Source organism: Nycticebus coucang, chromosome 8 (assembly GCF_027406575.1).
Source record: "Nycticebus coucang isolate mNycCou1 chromosome 8, mNycCou1.pri, whole genome shotgun sequence".
Lineage (NCBI taxonomy): Eukaryota > Metazoa > Chordata > Mammalia > Primates > Lorisidae > Nycticebus > Nycticebus coucang.
The window spans coordinates 59,418,117-59,435,784 of NC_069787.1; the positions used below are offsets into that span (position 1 = coordinate 59,418,117).

The window sequence follows — 17,668 nt, forward strand, 5'->3', positions numbered from 1 at the left end:
GATTCTCAAAGTGTGTCCCCCATACAAGTAGCACCCCCTCACTTAAAAATGTGTTAGAAATGCAAATTACTTGGCCCACTATTCTCAGACCCACTGTTATAGACTAAATGTTTTTTATCCTCCCCAAATTCATATATCAAATCTCTAAGCCTTAGTGTTTGGAGATGGGGCCTCTAAAAAAGTAATTAAGGGTAAATGGAGTCATAGGGTGTGGGGCCCTGATCTGATAGGTTTAGTATCTTTATAAGAAGAGGCACCAGACTGCTGCACACTCTCTCTCTCCTTCTCTCCCCCAACCCCAAGCTCTTCAGCTACGTGAGGACATAGAGAAAAGGAAGCTGTCCACAAGTCAGAAAAAGAGCCCTCCCCAGAAACCAGTCCCTCCAAAACTGTGAGGAAATAAATTTCAGTTGTTTCATACGGCAGGTATTTTGTTATGGCAGCCCAAGCAGACTAAGGTACCTACTGAATGGGAAACTTGGAGGTGGAGTTTTATCCGTGTTTTAAAAGGTTCTTCAGGTGATTCTGACACAGGCTCAGTTTTGAGAAATGGTTTACCCTGAGCTGCACCTTCAACACAATTCAGAAAACATTTACTAGAGTGCCTTGGAGAACAAAGATGACCATTTCCAAGTCAACCTCACAATAGCAGGAGAAAGGTGTATAAATAAATAATGACAGAGTACAAAAGGAGCCGGATAACTTGTGCACAGAGAGTTATGGGAATACAGAGGAGGGGTCTTTTACTGTGGAGGTGACCTACAAACTGACTCCTAAAGGCTGAACAAAGGAAGAGAAACCCACAAACCAAGGGGCACAGTCTGCCCAGAAGAAATCTCCTTTCCTTTTAATCTGGAGAGTTGGCAATCTCAGAAGCTATCTTAGCCTTGACACATGGAGCATAAACTTGAGACAGCACTGAGCAGCGAGCCTGAGTCCCAGGACGCCTGACAAGTGCTGTCCCCTCCAGGCCTTGGCACGCTGGGCCAGTGATGGGAGCCTCAGTAATGTCAGAAATGCTTTCAGTGTCCTTATCCCATTATCTTGGCTAACAGCATCTGGCTTCCTTCCACTCATAACTTATCTCCTTATCAAATAGTATCTTGACCATTCAGGTTTTCTTTCCTGAATATAACTTTTATTTCTAGACAACACAGCCAGGCTGAGAATATCCCAAATCCTTAGGTTATTCTTCCCTTTGAATATAAACTGTATCTTCAATTTGTTTCTCTATTCTTGTGTTTTATTATAAGCAATCAAGAGAAGCCATGCTACACCTGGACACGTTGAGATTTCTTCCACCAAACATTCTGTTTCGCCTCTTTTAAACTCTACCTTCCACAAAGCACTAGGACACAGACTCAGTTGAGCCAAGTTCTCTGCCACTTTGTTCTTTATAACAAGGATGGTCTTTCCTCCTGCTTCCCATCCCTTGTTCCTCATTTCCATCTGAGATCTCACTAGAATGGCCTTTATAGTCCATATTTCCACCAACATTCTAAACATGACCACTTCTTAGATAATCTATGAGGAGGCTGAGGCTCCCTCCTTACCAGAACCATCTCAACACTCCATTCACAGCAATCAAGGCTTTTTCTAACATGTTCGCCAAGCTCTACCAGCCTCCATCACTACCTACCCTGTTTCCCCGAAAATAAGACGGTGTCTTACTTTAATGTGTGCTCCCAAAGATGCGCTAGGTCTTATTTTCAGGGGACGTCTTATCTTTCCTGTAAGTAGGTCTTATTTTCAGAGGATGTCTTATTTTCGGGGAAACGGGGTAGTTCCAGTGCTGTTTCCACATTTTCAGGTACTTGTTACAGCAACAGCCCCACTTCTCAGTACCAATTTCTGCCTCAGTCTGTTCTTGCTGTTATAACAAAATACTACAGACTGGGTGATTTATAAGTAATAGCAATTTATGTCTCACAGTTCTGGAGGCTAAGAAGTTCACAATCAAGGCAACAATCAGTCTGGTGAGGTGCATTCCTCATAGATGGTGCCATCTAGGTGTCCTCACATGGAGGAAAGAATGAAAGGGGGAAAATGCTGTGTCCTTACATGGCAAAAGGGGGAGGCAGCTCTCTAAAGCCCTGTCCTTAAGGCATAAATACCATCCATGTGGGTGTAGGCATCACAGCCTCATATCCTCCAAGGGCCCCGCCTTTTAATTCCATCACCTTAGGGTGCAGTTCCAACATGAATCTTGGAGGGACATAAACATTCAAACTATAGTAGAAGCTGGTGCTGCTAAAGAGGGTAAGAGTCTATTTTTCTTGGGAAATTTGGGGATGCTCCAGACACATCAGACGGGAGAGCAAGTCTGAAGACTTGTGCAGGGAAACTTGGTGAACAACATCATCAAAACCATCAATCCTCTTGTCATCACTCTCATGAAAGTTAAGAAAATCTGTTTCTGCCTAACTGGATACCAGCCACACCTTTATATTATAATGCTGAAATGTGATGAAATAAAGGCCCATCCAGGCTATGCTGATAAATGCTTACAACTGGTTCTCCAGACGAGAAAACAGTTTCTAGTGTATGTCGATTTCCAGGGTATAAATGCTCCCATCATGGCCAGTTTCAAACTACCAAATTGCTGTTGCTGAATGTGGAGTTGGGAAGAGCTGCACAGAATTGGCGAAGGGAGCAATCCACCCCACTGGGCCCAGCATAGGACTTTAAAACCCAGTTTCATTTCCAGTGATTGTGGGTGAAAAGCACAAGCAGCATTCCTAAGGAAGGACTGCATCAAATCACTTAATGCATAAAATAAGGAGTCAAGAGGAAAAAAGATCAAACATCTGAGAAGGAAGTGAAATTGACTAATAAACCTAATGAAAACCAATCTGCATATCCAAAGAAAGTTTTTGAGCAAATGTTACTCTTTCCCAAACTAACTTATTAACCCATAGCATTGCCCTCTTTATGAATTTTAAAAGAGGACTGTGTCTTTATTTTTAATATGTAATTTTGTCTTCCTCCCACAGACACTTTAAAAAACATGCATTCACTTCAGCTGCCCACCAGCATCACTGTTAGTTTCAAAGGCTAAAGAAAGACCACTGGGGTACCTTCCCCCACCCATCTCACGAAATACGGTGGAGTGAGCGCAGACATGCAGTGGGACTGGCACCTGCACATTGGCTCTTAAAAGGGAGTGAGCATCAGAATCTCCCAAAGGGCTCCCCTAGAGGGTCTGATTCCACAGGTCCAGAGGGAGCCCAAGAATCTGCATTCATCCCAATTTCCAATCATGCTGATGCTGCTGGTCCTGGAACCACTTTGAGAACCACTTTTTAAGACCGTTTAAGACCGTTTTTTGGATCACTGCCATCAAGTCATCTTTTTTGAGGAAACCACAAAGCCCTCCCTTAACAGCCATTTTAAGTGCAGACAGCAGGAATTTTACACAGTCCCCAGGGCCTGCCAATCACGCCACACAGGCACATGTTTTGGGGCGCAGCCAGCCATGCATTGCTACTGTTAATAGCCAAATGTCACAGAGCAAACTGAATGCTGAAGCACACAGGCTGCTCGGCCCCGCTACTCCTGGTATTTCATATGTCACCATCACACATGGTAGGCTGGCTGAACTGCCCACAGTATGCTGGGAGGTGACACAACCTGCTCATATTGGACTCTGCTTTCCAGTTAGGGGCATGGAGGCTGGAGAGACCATGGGCACTAGGGTCACATTGGAGCCTGATCACAAACAAGGCTGTCACCTGGTTCCTCGCCTCCCTCACTACCTGCACCCTGAGGACTTCTGTCCCCATATTAACCAGTGATTTTGCAGCTCCTTTTCCTGATGCTCCAGTTTCTCTGTGCACTCTGTTGCTGTCACTCTCGCAAGCAGCTATTTCCCATCACTGCTCAGATACAGGCATGTCCCCAGCAGCCCTGCTCTTCACTCCACACCTCCTTGGAACCCCTGCAGCTTCAAAGCAGAGTAACAGCATTCTGGGGGCATGTGACCATCCCCCTTTCCCCCCAGCAACAAGGAAAGGGACTGCTGCAAGGCTGTGGTTCTGGCAGGCACAAGAGTGTATAGCTATCTGGGGGAGGGGCCCCACGCCCCCCACGCCCACTGTCCTAGGGAAGAGCCACATCCACCTCCGTCCTGCTTTGGCCTGGACAGCCTAGGTGGGCAGGAGCCCTCACAGCAACACCAATACTGTGCTCTTCCAAGGCACTGGGAAATCTGTCCTCTATGCCCAAACAGCTTCTCTCTTTACGTCCCAGATGCTGCGTGTACAAGTGATTAGTCTAAAAAGTCCATGCCTCCATAGCTAGAGAAATGCCTTTAAAGTACAGACCACTGAATCTTAGAAGTAAATCGGCTCCTTCCAAGTCGTGCAGACTGTGGCATGAGGAATTCCTCTGCCCACAGCAATCTGGTAGCCTCATGGGGGCGGTGGATTTTCCCAGAATGACTGACCCTGGCAATGTTTCCTTGGGCACTGCTCTAGTCTGAGCTCTGTACAATTCAACAAGTGTACATGAAATGCACAGTGTGATCATTTCTCTAATACATCCTTCAGCCCTTAATGTGTAACCTTGGACCAGGAACCTAACCCCTCAGTGCCTCAGTTTCCTCATCTGTAAAATAGAGGCAGTAACAGTACTTACCTCACATGCTTATTGTGAAGATTATGAGCTCTTGTGCATAAATTTCTTCTAAGGATTGCTGGCAGAGGGAGCCACAGGGTCTTTCTCCATCAACAATGTTGCTCTGATTATTACAGAGGCCACAAACTATGTGGCCTCATTTATGTCACTTAGCATTCGGAATTATATACAAATTAATGAAAGACAACTCTCTTTCCACTGAATGGTCAAAAACACACAGTGTTTTTCCCACAGAAAGAGAAAAGGACCCACCCATACCTGGGAGTGGGAAAGGCAGGGCATGTTCTAAGGTGGGGCATGTCTCCTTCAGAAGAAAGCCTCAGCTGAGCAACAGCCCTACTGTTGGACGGAGCAAGCGTAAAACAATCATTGTCCAAACAAAAGAAGCGGAGCTGCCAACCCCATACTTACTTCCAGGACCGTCCATTGTTCGACAACAATAGCATCATAGCCTTGTATGGTTTTGCTATCTTCTGTGGAAACAGCTTCAAAGATGAATACTCCATCTGTCAAGCCATGTAAGGAATCTGTAGAAAAAGAAAAAGGCAGGGTGGGGGGTTGTGTAAACCGTCTGTGGCAGAAGCCTTTTCTAAGCAGCAAACATTTTCACTGCATTCATTAATAATCCCAATCAGAACATCTTTTCAGCATGTTAATTAAAGAAGGCACACACAGCCATAGAGTCTAGCCCTATCAGAATGAATGAGACTAATTTACCTCGCAGTTTTGAATAATATCCTTGATTTTATGAGCCCAAATTTCATTGTTAGCAATCACCATTTGATTTCACGCGTTTACCTTCCCTTTCCTGCTCCAGCGTCAGGATACACTGGGGAGAACTTATCCAGGGTAAAACACAGTCATTTAGAGACAGCTTTTAGAAGAAAACTATATTTAGGTGAGAGGTTTTTTTTAAGGAGGGATAGACATAACACATCAGATCTGAGCTTGTCAGATGCCCTCCAGATGCCTTGATTCTTGGAAGGTCACATGAGGTGGGCTGCTGTCCAGACAATATTTTAGGCAACTTTTGTCAAATAGTGGAATGTGGGGGCAGCTGGGGAAATTTTCCCAAAAGACTGATACCTGGCAATGTTTCCTTGGTCATTGCTCTGGTCTGAGCTCTGTACAATTCAACAAGTGTATGTGAAACGTGCAGCGTGACCTAGAGTCTTAAGCAAAAAGGATACAGAGAAAAATAGAACAGAGTCCCTGCCCTGCCCTGCCATTTTTTTTGGTGCATGGATTCTAAATGCCTTAGATTCATCTTGACAAGAGATTGTGGGAAAGACGGTGGCCTCAGAAGTAGGTGATTTAGGCCCAGGTTCTAGTATAAAAAGTAATGTGACCCTTTCAGAGCCCAGGTCACTCATCTGTGAAATGAGGTTGTGTTGAGACAATGTCTCCTGGTCCCTAGATTCTGTTCTATAAACACTGCTCATTCATATTGTCATGGATTAAATTATGTCCTTCTAAACTTCATATGTTTAGCCCCAACCCCCAATATGACTATATTTGGAGACAGAGCCTCTGAGGAGGCAAATGAGATTAAATGAGGTACTAGTCCTTTTTAACGAGGATGCGGTGGGGCCCTAGTCCAATGGTCCTGTGTCCTTATAAGAAGAGGAAAAGAAACTAGAGCATTATCGATCTCTCTTCCTGTGTGTGCAAAAAGGAAAAGCCATGTGAGGACACAGTGGGAAGGTAGCTGTCTGCAAGCCAGGAAGAAGCCTTAACCAGAAACCAAACTTGCTGGCACCTTGATCATGAACTCCTAGCTTCCAGAACTACAAGAAAATAAATGTTTATTATTCAAGCCACCTGCCCTGTTGTTATAAGGCAGTCCTAGAACACTAATGCCCAGACAAAATCCATTTTAATCATATGTTCTTTAGGAAGGACAATTTTTAGTAGGACAAACCCATAACAATGTAACCTTTTTTCCCAAAGGGAGGCCAAGGAGAAAAGTTCAGAAAGTCCTCTGAATCATGCGGGAGTTCCTGGAACTGCCAGTAATTTCCAGAAGTCACAAAGAAAAAGACTGACAAATGTGATGACAATCTTTAGCTTCTGCCTTCCAGCAGATGCCATGAACAAAATTAAAAGGTCATCAACATGAGAAAATTATTTGCAACAACAACAAAAACAAAAGGCTAAACTTATTATTTATGCATAAAAAGCTTTTATAAATTAATAAAAAATACTAAAACATTCTTAGAAACAAAGGACATGAACTTGAAATTAATTAATTCTCTCTTTCTCTCTCCAAGGACAATAAACATTTTTTTTTTTAAATGCAACCCCTCTTTTGTTCAGCAAATTGGCAGATTTCGAAAAGCAAATTCTCACCACTGGTAAAGGTATGGTGACATGGGAAAGTTCACAGTGCTTAAGGGAATTTTAACTGCACAGTCTTTCCAAAGAGAAATTTAACAATGTCTCAAGAGCTTGCCACAAAACGTTCATCCTCTTTGACCCAGAAATCCTACCTCTTTTAGTCTATCCTGAGGTAATAACCACCAATGCCATCAAAGCGTGACTTATAAAATCACTTAAAAATTTAACTCTAAATGTTCAACAATCGAAATACTCAGACATAGAAAAATAGTTAAATTCAGAGATTTCTGTACTATTAAATACCATACCACCCCACCCCACTCCACCCCCAAATACCATTGGAAATTTAATGATTCTGAAAATGCTTTAGATACAGTCCTGGGAAAATCCAGGATACAAAACTACCAGATGAGCTGAATATGAATTTTTCATGTTAAAAAGGTTTAGACAAACTTTAAGGAAATATATAAAATACTAGAAGCAGCTGTAAGTGGTAAAATTAAGTACAATTTGAATTTTCTTTTTTATCGTTTTCTGTAAGAGTTAATAGCATAACACAAGTAAATAGACAACAGAGAAAAAAAGAATTTTGTTTTTCTTTCTTAAATCAATGAGTTTTAGGAATTACAGGGAGATAACTTCAGTATAATCTCAATTGAAAGAACCCTCTTTAGTACAGTCTAAAAATGGAAGGTAGGGTCTCAGAAGGGTAAGCAACAAGTCGCTGGAAATACTCAAGTTCACACTGAAGAACTCTCAGCCACTCACTCATTCACTCCGACACCGACTGAGCACCTATCATGTGCCAAATACTCTCACAGTCACTGGAGATACCGGCAAGCAGAAAGACAACAGGGAGCTCACTTGCAGTGGGGAGGGACGTAATAAGACAATGTCAGAAGGATAAACACTGTAAAAGACAAAGGGGGCCAAGGGAGAATGAAGGTGGAGCGGGTAGAGGGAGTGGTGGTACCTTCATTAACCTTCAGGTTAATATGAGGGTACAAACAATTAGGTTACAATGTTTGCATTTGTTAAGTAAGGTCCCTGTTGGAGTTGTGGCCCCCACCCAGAAGGTATGCCATATACCCTTACATTGTACCCATTAAGTGGGAGCACAGGTGGTGGCTATTTTTCAAAGGGGCATTCAGAGCAGGGCTCCCCACCTTGTGTAGAGACACGAATGAACTTAGCGAGCAAGGGACAGGAATCTGCAGGTTGGAGAGTTCCAGGTGGAGGACACAGGTGCTTAGACACTCAGGGAGAATGAGAGGCAGCCAAAGACCAGATGAGCAGCAGAGTCAAGACAGGAGAAGTCAAGACTGATCTGACAGGGGCGGGGGTGAGGGGACACCAGCCATGTAGGGACTAAGCGAAATGTGTGACTTGCTCGGCCAATGTGATAGTAGTAGGTGTGGTGCAAGCAGAGCTTGACCTCACATCCCTCTGCCATCTCTGTGAGATGACATGCCCCAGTGACCATCTGGTTCCAGGAAAATGAAAGGCACAGGGAACAGAGTTTCCCCAGTGGAGCCGAACCGAGATCTGCTACCCTCAGCTACATGAGGGACTCAGCTGACACCAGCAGGGCTGCGTCAACAGAGCTTCTTCAGCCAACCCCAACATCAGTCAGAACAAAATATTGCCATTTTAAGCCAATGAGTTCTGGAGTGGTCTGTTACACAGCATTGCGATGACAATAGCTAACTGATACAATGCCCGACCCAGACCTAGGAAACATGAAAGCAGTGTACTTTGTTTATCCTAGGGATATTTCTGATTATTCCAGAATGATTGAGAGGCCTGAACAGTTTAACAGATAAGTCAGCAGCCTTATCTTGATATTACCCCAACACATTACCTGCATTTCAAGTGAGATCCCTGTGGGTAAACCAAAACATGTTCCAGTTCTTCCTGTTTCCTACCCTGAGAGTCTGTGACCAACTGGCCTCTGCAGGTGCTAAGCTCGCCTCTCTCAACTGCTGTGCTGAAGTTGCCCCCACTGCGTGTTCAATGGCCTCCTAAGAGACACGTTATACAGGTGATGCAGGAAAGCCAGTGCTCTTCACCTGAACCACATCTCAAGCATGGACCATAGCCCAGCTCACATTTAATTTCTGGGTAACAGTCTAGAAGTCCAGCTGGAGTACCAATCCTTGTAGGGGCTTTCCCAAGTCCTAACCTGGGGATGCTCAATGATCCCTTTGGGATTTTATCAACACAGCACATACTTCTTCAGGGTTTCTCCAAAAACATGTTATATCCAGTTTCCAATTCCTCTACCTACAGATCCCCTCAATGGAAAACCTCCAAGCCCTTTAAATGTGCCTACCATGTGCTCTAAGTACTGAAGTACCTATTTCAACATGCATAATATGATGGTATTTGGCCAACAGCACAGCACAACAGAGTTGTGGTCCAGAAGAGGGAAGGAGACCTTGCAGCCCATACAGACCTTCTCTCTGCCCACTGCTTGGCTCCTCTCCTTCCTCCCCAACCACAAGCCAGGAAGGAGGGCTGTGTGATTCGGGGAGAGCTTGGCTGCCTTGGGGTACACGAAGCAGGAACACACCCAAGCTTATTCACAAACCACCTCACCCCCTGCCTGCCTCCCACCTCTCAGTCTGCTGCTCTGCTATTCTGGATCCACAGTGCTGATTCGCCTACTTAGCCATGAAGCAAGTTCAGAATGCTGTCAAAATTTGGTCATCTGTAACAGCAAAAAGTCAATGAACCACAGAGAGCAGACAGCTGGGCTTTTAGAGAGCCCCTTGTTTTGACGGTCTCATTACCTTTATGGCTTGGCATCACTATAATGTGCATCGAGTTGGGTATAAATAGGTCTATCTCAGAGCAGAGGCTCCCAATGTAAAAAGGTTAAACTGCCCTCCACCTATGGAAAACATTCCATTATCACTGCATTTTTTATTAAAGTAAAGATGCTTCCCTACTGTGCACACAAGCTATTTGCCCTGGTATTGTATAAATATTTGATGGCAGTTTTTTGGCAAAAGGCCATCTTAATATTCCAAGCTTATGATTTACAAGAAGGATGTGGGAAAAGGAGATGTGTCATAGTCTTTCAAGCAGTAGATTCTATGAAGCAACTAACTACTCTTCTCTTGTAGCCTCTGCGACGTTAAGACTCTGCCAAGCTAACTTTTATGCTCAGCCCTGTATCACCAATCTTCTCCAAAGCCTAGCCTGAATGCGTATGCCTTGACAAGTGGTCAGTGTATTTGGCCTATTTTTGCAGGACTAAAAGCAAATGCTATTGTTCTTTTATTAATAACTAAATTGTCCACCCTGAAGTAGCTGGCCTAACAGATTCCCTTGGCTCAGTTCGGACCCCTTCTCCCCATCAAAGACTGTGTGGTGCTCTCAGCACCACCTTGACTCCAGCAAGGGCACTGACACATCAACACGTGATGATCTCCGTGCAAACATAGTCACTGTTCAGCCAGTCCCAGATAACAGTGCCAGGCTGCAGCAATCTGCTGTTAACCAGAGAATGAGCCAGCCCCCTGCCTTCTCGGACTTCTGGGGCCTCCACTGCTGCTCTGAGCCTGCCGTCCTGCATTCTCAATTTGAAGCATTGAATAATCTAGAGAAGATATTACTTCTCTTCCGGAGAGAAGGGTTTGCCTGCAAGTTTCAGTTTCATTTAACTAATCAGGGGGAAAGAGATATGATTCAGTGTATGCTGGCTGTGAGGAAGTCAAGTAGACACAGTTCATGGTTTCTCATTGAATTCCCCCAAAATGTCTCCAAGAGTCATCATTCCCTTTTGGTGCGTGAAAAAAATGGAGGCTATGAAAGTTAAATAACTATCCATGTTCATGTGAAATGCAAGGGCCAAACTAGATCTGAAATGTGTTTGATTCCAAAGCCTACAGTCTTTTAACAACTAGCAAATGTTTATTGAACTACTACTACAATGAGCCAGTGGGTATCTAAAGAGCAGGGGTAGGTGATAAAAAGGCTAGGTTTCTACCCTCTCTGACCACTGTACCACATTTCCTCTGCTTTGCTGTTCGGGGTGAGACTTCAGTGGGGTCCTATGAAATGGCCTTAATACTTCTCTTTGGGGCCAAGTCTACACAGAAGCCATGCCTTCCTATATGGGAGGACAACAGAATGAAAATGTGCTTTAAATAGCTAAGCTTGTACATCGACACAATGGAAAGGTATACAGCAATGGCAGAAAATGATCTGCACTTACACATAAAAACGTGAAAGACTCACACACACACTGAGTGAAAGACATCAAGTACATATAAGTGTACACTCTTTTTTACATAATGTTAACAACTAATCAATGGTGTCTCAAGCTGGGACTGTGGTTACCCTAGGGGGCAGAGACAGTGAGTGGCATGAGAGGGCTTCTAGAGGACTGGTGTGTTCTATTTCTTGATCTAGGTGCTGTTACATAGGGTGTGTGCCCCATGTAAAAATCCACTGAGCTATATCCCTATGATCCGTACAATTTGCACTGGGTGTACTAAACTGCAATAAAATGTTTATTTGGAGATGTGCTGTGGATACATGAGAAAATGCATTTAATGGCATATGTGAAATCTACCCCTTATGTTATTAAGTGGCTTCTATGGAAGGGAGACACTGCCTATAAATACTACACCAGGCATTCCTGGAGACAGGTGTTGTTCCAAGGGTGTGGCTGTCAGAAACACTGGATATTACTTAATTCTCTCTCTTTTTCCAGTCCCTCCACCAATAAATCTGCAGATCCCTGTTGATAGACTCCAATTGGCTTCTTCTCTCATCACCATCATCATTACTGAGCATCATGCAGAAAATTTTACTGGTCACCTTCTGGATATAGGCTCTGGGACGCTAAGTAGTACAGAATGTATGACCTGCCTGGGGGGTTCCAAGTATGTATGTATAAAACACATCTCTCTACATGCAGGGGGACCAAAAAATGTGTATACGTTTTAAGAAAGGAAAAAACTGTATTATAATTGTAATTACTCAATATATACTGATCACAAAAGATAAATATAAGTCACATTGAGCACCTCTTATAATTGCAGAAGTCAAACATGACTTGAGTGTTACAAATTTTATTGTATTTCAAATATGAACATGCTTTTTACATATGTATTTTGCAAACAGAAGGTCATGAAGGACATGCTGAGGGTCATAAAAAGGTAGTATAAATATCAAGTGTTATTTGGATTTAGATGCAGCTAGGGAATCAGGGAAAGCCTCAGAAAGACAATGTTTTATAAGGGCAGGAATGGAGAGACATCTGGGCATACCGTGACCCTTATCACCTGGAGTGGATTCTAGTCATAATTCTTGGTTTATCTAGGCCTTAGAACTAACTTCTGGTTTGTAGGAAACAGAGGCTAGAGAAGTCAGGTCAATGGCACACGAGGCACTGACCAGCCGAATCCATATGGAGGACACTCTGCAGGATGAGTGGTAGGGCTCCTGTCAAGCCATCAGGGGCAGAAAAAAGGACTCTTGCAGGGAAAAGGAGAAGTGAGGACACGGTCACCATAAACAGTGTGGGTGCAGAATGGATTCGGGTTTGGACAATCCCCTGCAAAGGACATTTTTGAAACAAAGAGTGGGAGGACTGTCAGGGTAGGAGAGGACAAGGACAGGCTGAGGGCAGAAGGGCAGGGGTAGGGTCAAAGGAGGGTCAGGGCAGGGAGGGATGGTGGCAGTATTAGCCTCATGGCTGGGGAAGGTAACAGGGCTTTCCTAGGCCCAGAAGGCCTTGGTGAGAAGCCAGCTGCTTCGCCCGGTCTTCCCTGTAGGCAGCTGGCCTCCACTGTGACTTTACCCCTACCTTCCAGTCCCCACACAACTGCTCTCTAATAGCCAGCTTCACAGGGGTCTCTCCTCCTGGTCTTTCTTTCCTGATTTCTAGAAGTGTAGACTCTGGCCTTTATCTTACTGGCTGACATGTTCCTGAGAGCCTGTCTGAGAGCCTGTCTGCTCTGTTGTGTGGCCCCTGGACTCATTCTTACTTCTAAATGGGTCTTGTCACCTCCCCAGGATGATATTGGAGCTCTTCTCTCCCCATCCAGAGAGCTGCTCAGACCCTGCTGGGGGGCCACTACTCCTGTCAACACAGCCACCCACGTCCCCTCCTTTCCTGTGCTCCTCACATTCCTTTTCCCTACCCACACCTTTCTTCCTGCCACTCTCTTGCCACTTACTAGCTAGTAACCTTGACAGTGACATAATATCTCTGTGCCTCAGTTTCCACAGCTATCCCACAGAAATAAGGACAGTACCTGTTCACTGGGTTGTGAGGATGAAATGAGCGGCCGTGTATGAATTGCTTAGACCAGCACCAAGACAAAGCAACAGCTAGGTGTCCACGATCATCACTGTGCCTCTCTGCCTGTGCCTTAAGCTTGCCAGGGCCCAAGGGCACAGCCTCCTCCCACCTAAGACATTGGTCCTTGTAAGGCTCCATGAACAACCCCAAGGAGAGAAGCCCTGGAAACCACAAGTAGGAGCCCAATGTGAGGACTATTCACATCCTTCCACATCCTTGGAGGCCGGGGTTGAGGGGGAGCTCCAGGAGGTAAAGCCTCAAAAACAGAAGCTAGAGGTCTTAACTGGATAATTTGGACTGAAACATCACCTTGTTTATGGGACAAAGTTCTCTGGAGTTTTATGACTCTGTGGAAAATATTTTGCAGTACAAATGTCTATTTAAGTTATGATTGGTGCTTTTCCAGATGGCAAACAGCTTAAAGATGTGCTTCTAGCTCTGCCAGGTTTATTTGTGAGGATGCTAATTATCTCCTTAGAAATAGGTTCCTTTTAAGATTATGATTAGCTTGGCTTCCTTTTTTTATAATTCTGGGAAAACAATATACGCATATTATATCCCGGCCAACCTTGGGCTTTTCCAGAGCAGAAACACCCTAGTCCCCAAAGCATTACTCCCAAGCCACACTCTCCATCCCCACAAAAACATACAGGGTAAAATCACATTTAAAATCACAGTGGGTTGCAATTAGGTTTGTTCTGAAAATTTTGCAGCCCTCCCTGAGATGGACAGCTGTGGTGGAGCTTGTAGACAGGGCTGCACGGTTGCACCTGCCAGGGGGAATTTCATGTTCTGTCTTCGAGGCAAGGAGGCTAGATTTAATCCTGTTAAAGCCAAGGGAGGATATAACAGCATTTCAAATGCTCGAGTCAAATCTGAAGGAAAAAAACGTATAAATTATCTGTATCTCTGGACTCCAGGTTGGAGGGCGGGACAAGGTGGGAGTAAAGGAAGTTAACTCAGCCTTGATTGCCAGAATCCTAAGCATTAGAGAGATGGCAAAGGGCTTTGTGACCTTCCAAGGTGTTCTCTCTTAGGGCTCAGCTTGCTCCCAACATGCTCAGGACTGTGGGGCCAAAGAGAAGACCTCTCTTCAAATGCCCAATTCTTCTAAGAGGGGGAAAATTCCCAGGGGCCACCTGTGGATCTGCTACCTCCAGCACCTCCCTGCACAGCTGTAACAGCTACCTCATCAGTTTCCCAGGGAGAAATGTGAAACTGCACAGCCGCGGAGAACCTCTGTAGGCACCAAGAGAGGATAAAAGGAGCTGCTATTTACCAGGATATAGGGAGTCCTTAAAGCAGTGGTTCTCAACCTTCCTAATGCTGTGACCCTTTAATACATTTCCTGTGGGTTGCGACCCACAGGTTGAGAACCACTGCCCTAAAGGAAAAGGGGAGTCAGAGGAGTCCTGTCCTCTCTGGCCTCCGCAGTGCTGGTCAGTCAGGCGTAAACATCTGCCCCAAGCACCTGCTGCCCCTGATGTTGCATCCCAGTACAGACCATGGCAATCCCTGGCTTCAGGGAACTTCACAGGCACCCGTGGAGGGCTTCCTCCTGTACCAACTTGGCCACCAGGGCATGGAAGTGACTCTTCATCAGTTGTATTAAAGAAACGTAAACACCAGCCACTAGCCATATATAGTTATTTAAATTTTAATGAATGAAAATTAAATATATCTTAAAATTCAGTTCCTCAGTCACACAAGCCACATTTCAAGTGTTTAGCAGTCACAGACATCTAGAGGTTGCCTTACCGGCCAACCCAGATATAGAACACTTCCACCATGGCAGAAGCTTCTGTTGGACAGCTGCTCTACATGTATTCCTAATGAGCCAATCGCCTTTCTTATGTCATTCATCCATTCAACAAATGGCCATGAACCATAACTCTATGCATGCCTGCTGCTACTCTAATAACCTGTCAATATTAGACATTTAGATATTTAGTAATAAAAGACTTGCATCCAAAATTAAGACCTGTCTGTGCTGTATCAGGGATGATTTAAAGTAGAGACACTCAGAATTAAGAATGATGTCTTTATTCTAAGGACGCCTGCTTGCATTCATTCCAAGGATTGCAAACAATGTAGAATCCAAACTCCTTTCCTGACAGTGCTAATTCTTAAGAGAGAAAACTACTCAACTATAAGACACAGTGCTGTGGATGCCCCCTGCCAGGTTTTGCTGAGATTGGCACATTTGGTGTGATGTTTCACTGAGGAACCTGCTGACTGGCAGCCCTTGGGACCTGCACGTGCTGGTGTATCTGCCCCTCTCCCCAAACTGCCTCCCAGCCTTGAAGCATCCCTGGTGACTCAACTTGCCTTCTTGTTAACCCCAAACACTTCCTTTGTTTGACGCGTTTCCCCATTGTGGGAACAATGTTTTCTGCCTTAGGAAAGCTGACATCAATAGCTCTACCCTATGTGGCAAACCCCTGGAGATAACCCATTACCGGAGAGGGGGTAGAGGGTGCCAAGAGACCCGGGAACAGTGTGAGTCTCCATGGAGCTTACAGCAACCAGGCTATTCAATTTATTTCTCTGCTGTTAATTCCAAGGTGCTGCTACTGCTACTTCAAACTGTAATAGTGTCTACAAACAATTTGCACTTTTAGAATGGCACAATCCCAGGGGGTAATTAACAAACCCAGGGAATAATCTTTTTAAAAGCTTTTGAAAGCAACAGAGACGGAGGCCACCTCTGATGAAATAGAACCACTCCCCTTTCTCTGTTATTTCAGAAGATACCTGGCTAATACCCAGAGAGGTTTAGAGAGCACAGGTCCTGGACTTTATGGAAAGTTCCTTAAGATGTGTTAATTAGCAATCCAGTGCAGCGTGGCTTCTGGCTACAGAGCACCCCAAATGGAACAGGCTCGAGACAAGGGCTGAGATTACAAGAGTAAGCAGCAGAGTTCACAAGGGCTGCGCACGTCATACCATTCACCATCCCGAGGTAGAAGACTGCGTTCACCAGCATGCCTCCTCTCCGGAAGTGTTCGCTCATGTGCTCCAGCCAGTTGGCATCCAGACTGCTCACCGCCTGGCCATTTCTGGAGACCCGGAGAGGAATGGTCACAGGGTAGTACTGCTGGCACTTCTGCTGGTTCTTCGGTTTGTTGAAAAGGGTGAAGATCTCCATTTCTGTTGGAATTTGGAAAGGGAGTGGAGAGAGAAAAGGTCAACCGGTGATAAAAGTCTGCACCACTGGATTGAAAGGACTCTCTCAGGAGCCTCGAGAAATGATATTATTAGAAATATTAGACATAAAGTCTCTGTTGTATTGTTGCCGAACAATAAGATCTGATTCCAAGGCAATACAGGTGCCTTCAAGTGTAACAAGGACTTCAAAGGTTGGGCTTCAATGGGGGACTTAGGCTTTGAATCTGGAATATAATGAATAGCTGTTATCTGAGATTTATTGATATAGTTAGAAGAACACAGTAGAAATTTCTAGAAATTCATACAAAGATGTGTTTTGGAAGTAAACACAGCCACAGTTGGGTGAGAGTTGGTCTTTTAAAAAGTAAATGTAACCAGTTTGATGTAAGCATTCCACATTGTATATAAAATCAGTACATTGTACTTCATAAATACAGTAATGTACACAGTTATGATCTAATAAAAAAAAGGAAAAAACCAAAACGTAAATGTACACAAATATATAAAGACAAAAATATTGCTTTTGAGTGGTGCCTGTGGCTCAGTGAGTAGGGCGCCGGCCCTATATACTGAGGGTGGTGGGTTCAAACCTGGCCCCGGCCAAACTGCAACAAAAAAATAGCCGGGCATAGTGGCGGGCGCCTGTAGTCCCAGCTACTCGGGAGGCTAAGGCAAGAGAATTGCCTAAGCCCAAGAGCTGGAGGTTGCTGTGAGCTATGACTTCATGGCACTCTACCAAGGGTGATAAAGTCTCTAAAAAAAAAAAAAAAAAAAAAATACTGCTCTAATTCCAGGAACCATGCATGACCCTAAACTCACTATCTATAAACTATAGTAATGTTACCTGGGGCTTAACCCATAATTCTTAATCAAGTACATCAAAAATACATCATTAATATGTAAAAACAAGTATGTTCCCATAAAGGGAGGTTCCTGCCTGGTGTGGCAGATTGGTCCAAACAGCCAAGCAGGTGCTGCAAGTGAGGTGCCAAGCTTTTGGTTTCTCCATTTATAGCTCACATCTTTAGAAATCAATAATCACAAGCACCCAGCAGCTGAGCTGTATGTGCTGCCGGGCATGAGTGAGCAGTGGCAGCCTCAGGAGTGAATACCTGGAATTTCAAACCAAGTCTGAAGGTCTATTTTTGTGTTACTCATTTAAGTCAAGCCATCAGAGTTGACCCAGCTTAAAAAGCTTTGCTTACACAG

At 44.5% G+C, this 17,668-nt stretch overlaps 1 protein-coding gene across 1 annotated transcript in view; it reads right to left on the reverse strand.

Moving 5' to 3' along the window:
- The window catches only part of RFTN1 (raftlin, lipid raft linker 1), a 225,983-nt gene that overhangs the window by 47,232 nt on the left and 161,083 nt on the right, over positions 1-17,668 (reverse strand). Inside the window, exons 6-7 of the mRNA XM_053599736.1 lie at positions 16,238-16,441; positions 5,047-5,162 (exon numbers count right to left, since the gene is read on the reverse strand). Coding sequence (XP_053455711.1) covers positions 5,047-5,162; positions 16,238-16,441 — 320 coding nt within the window. The remainder of the gene's footprint in view (positions 1-5,046; positions 5,163-16,237; positions 16,442-17,668) is intronic.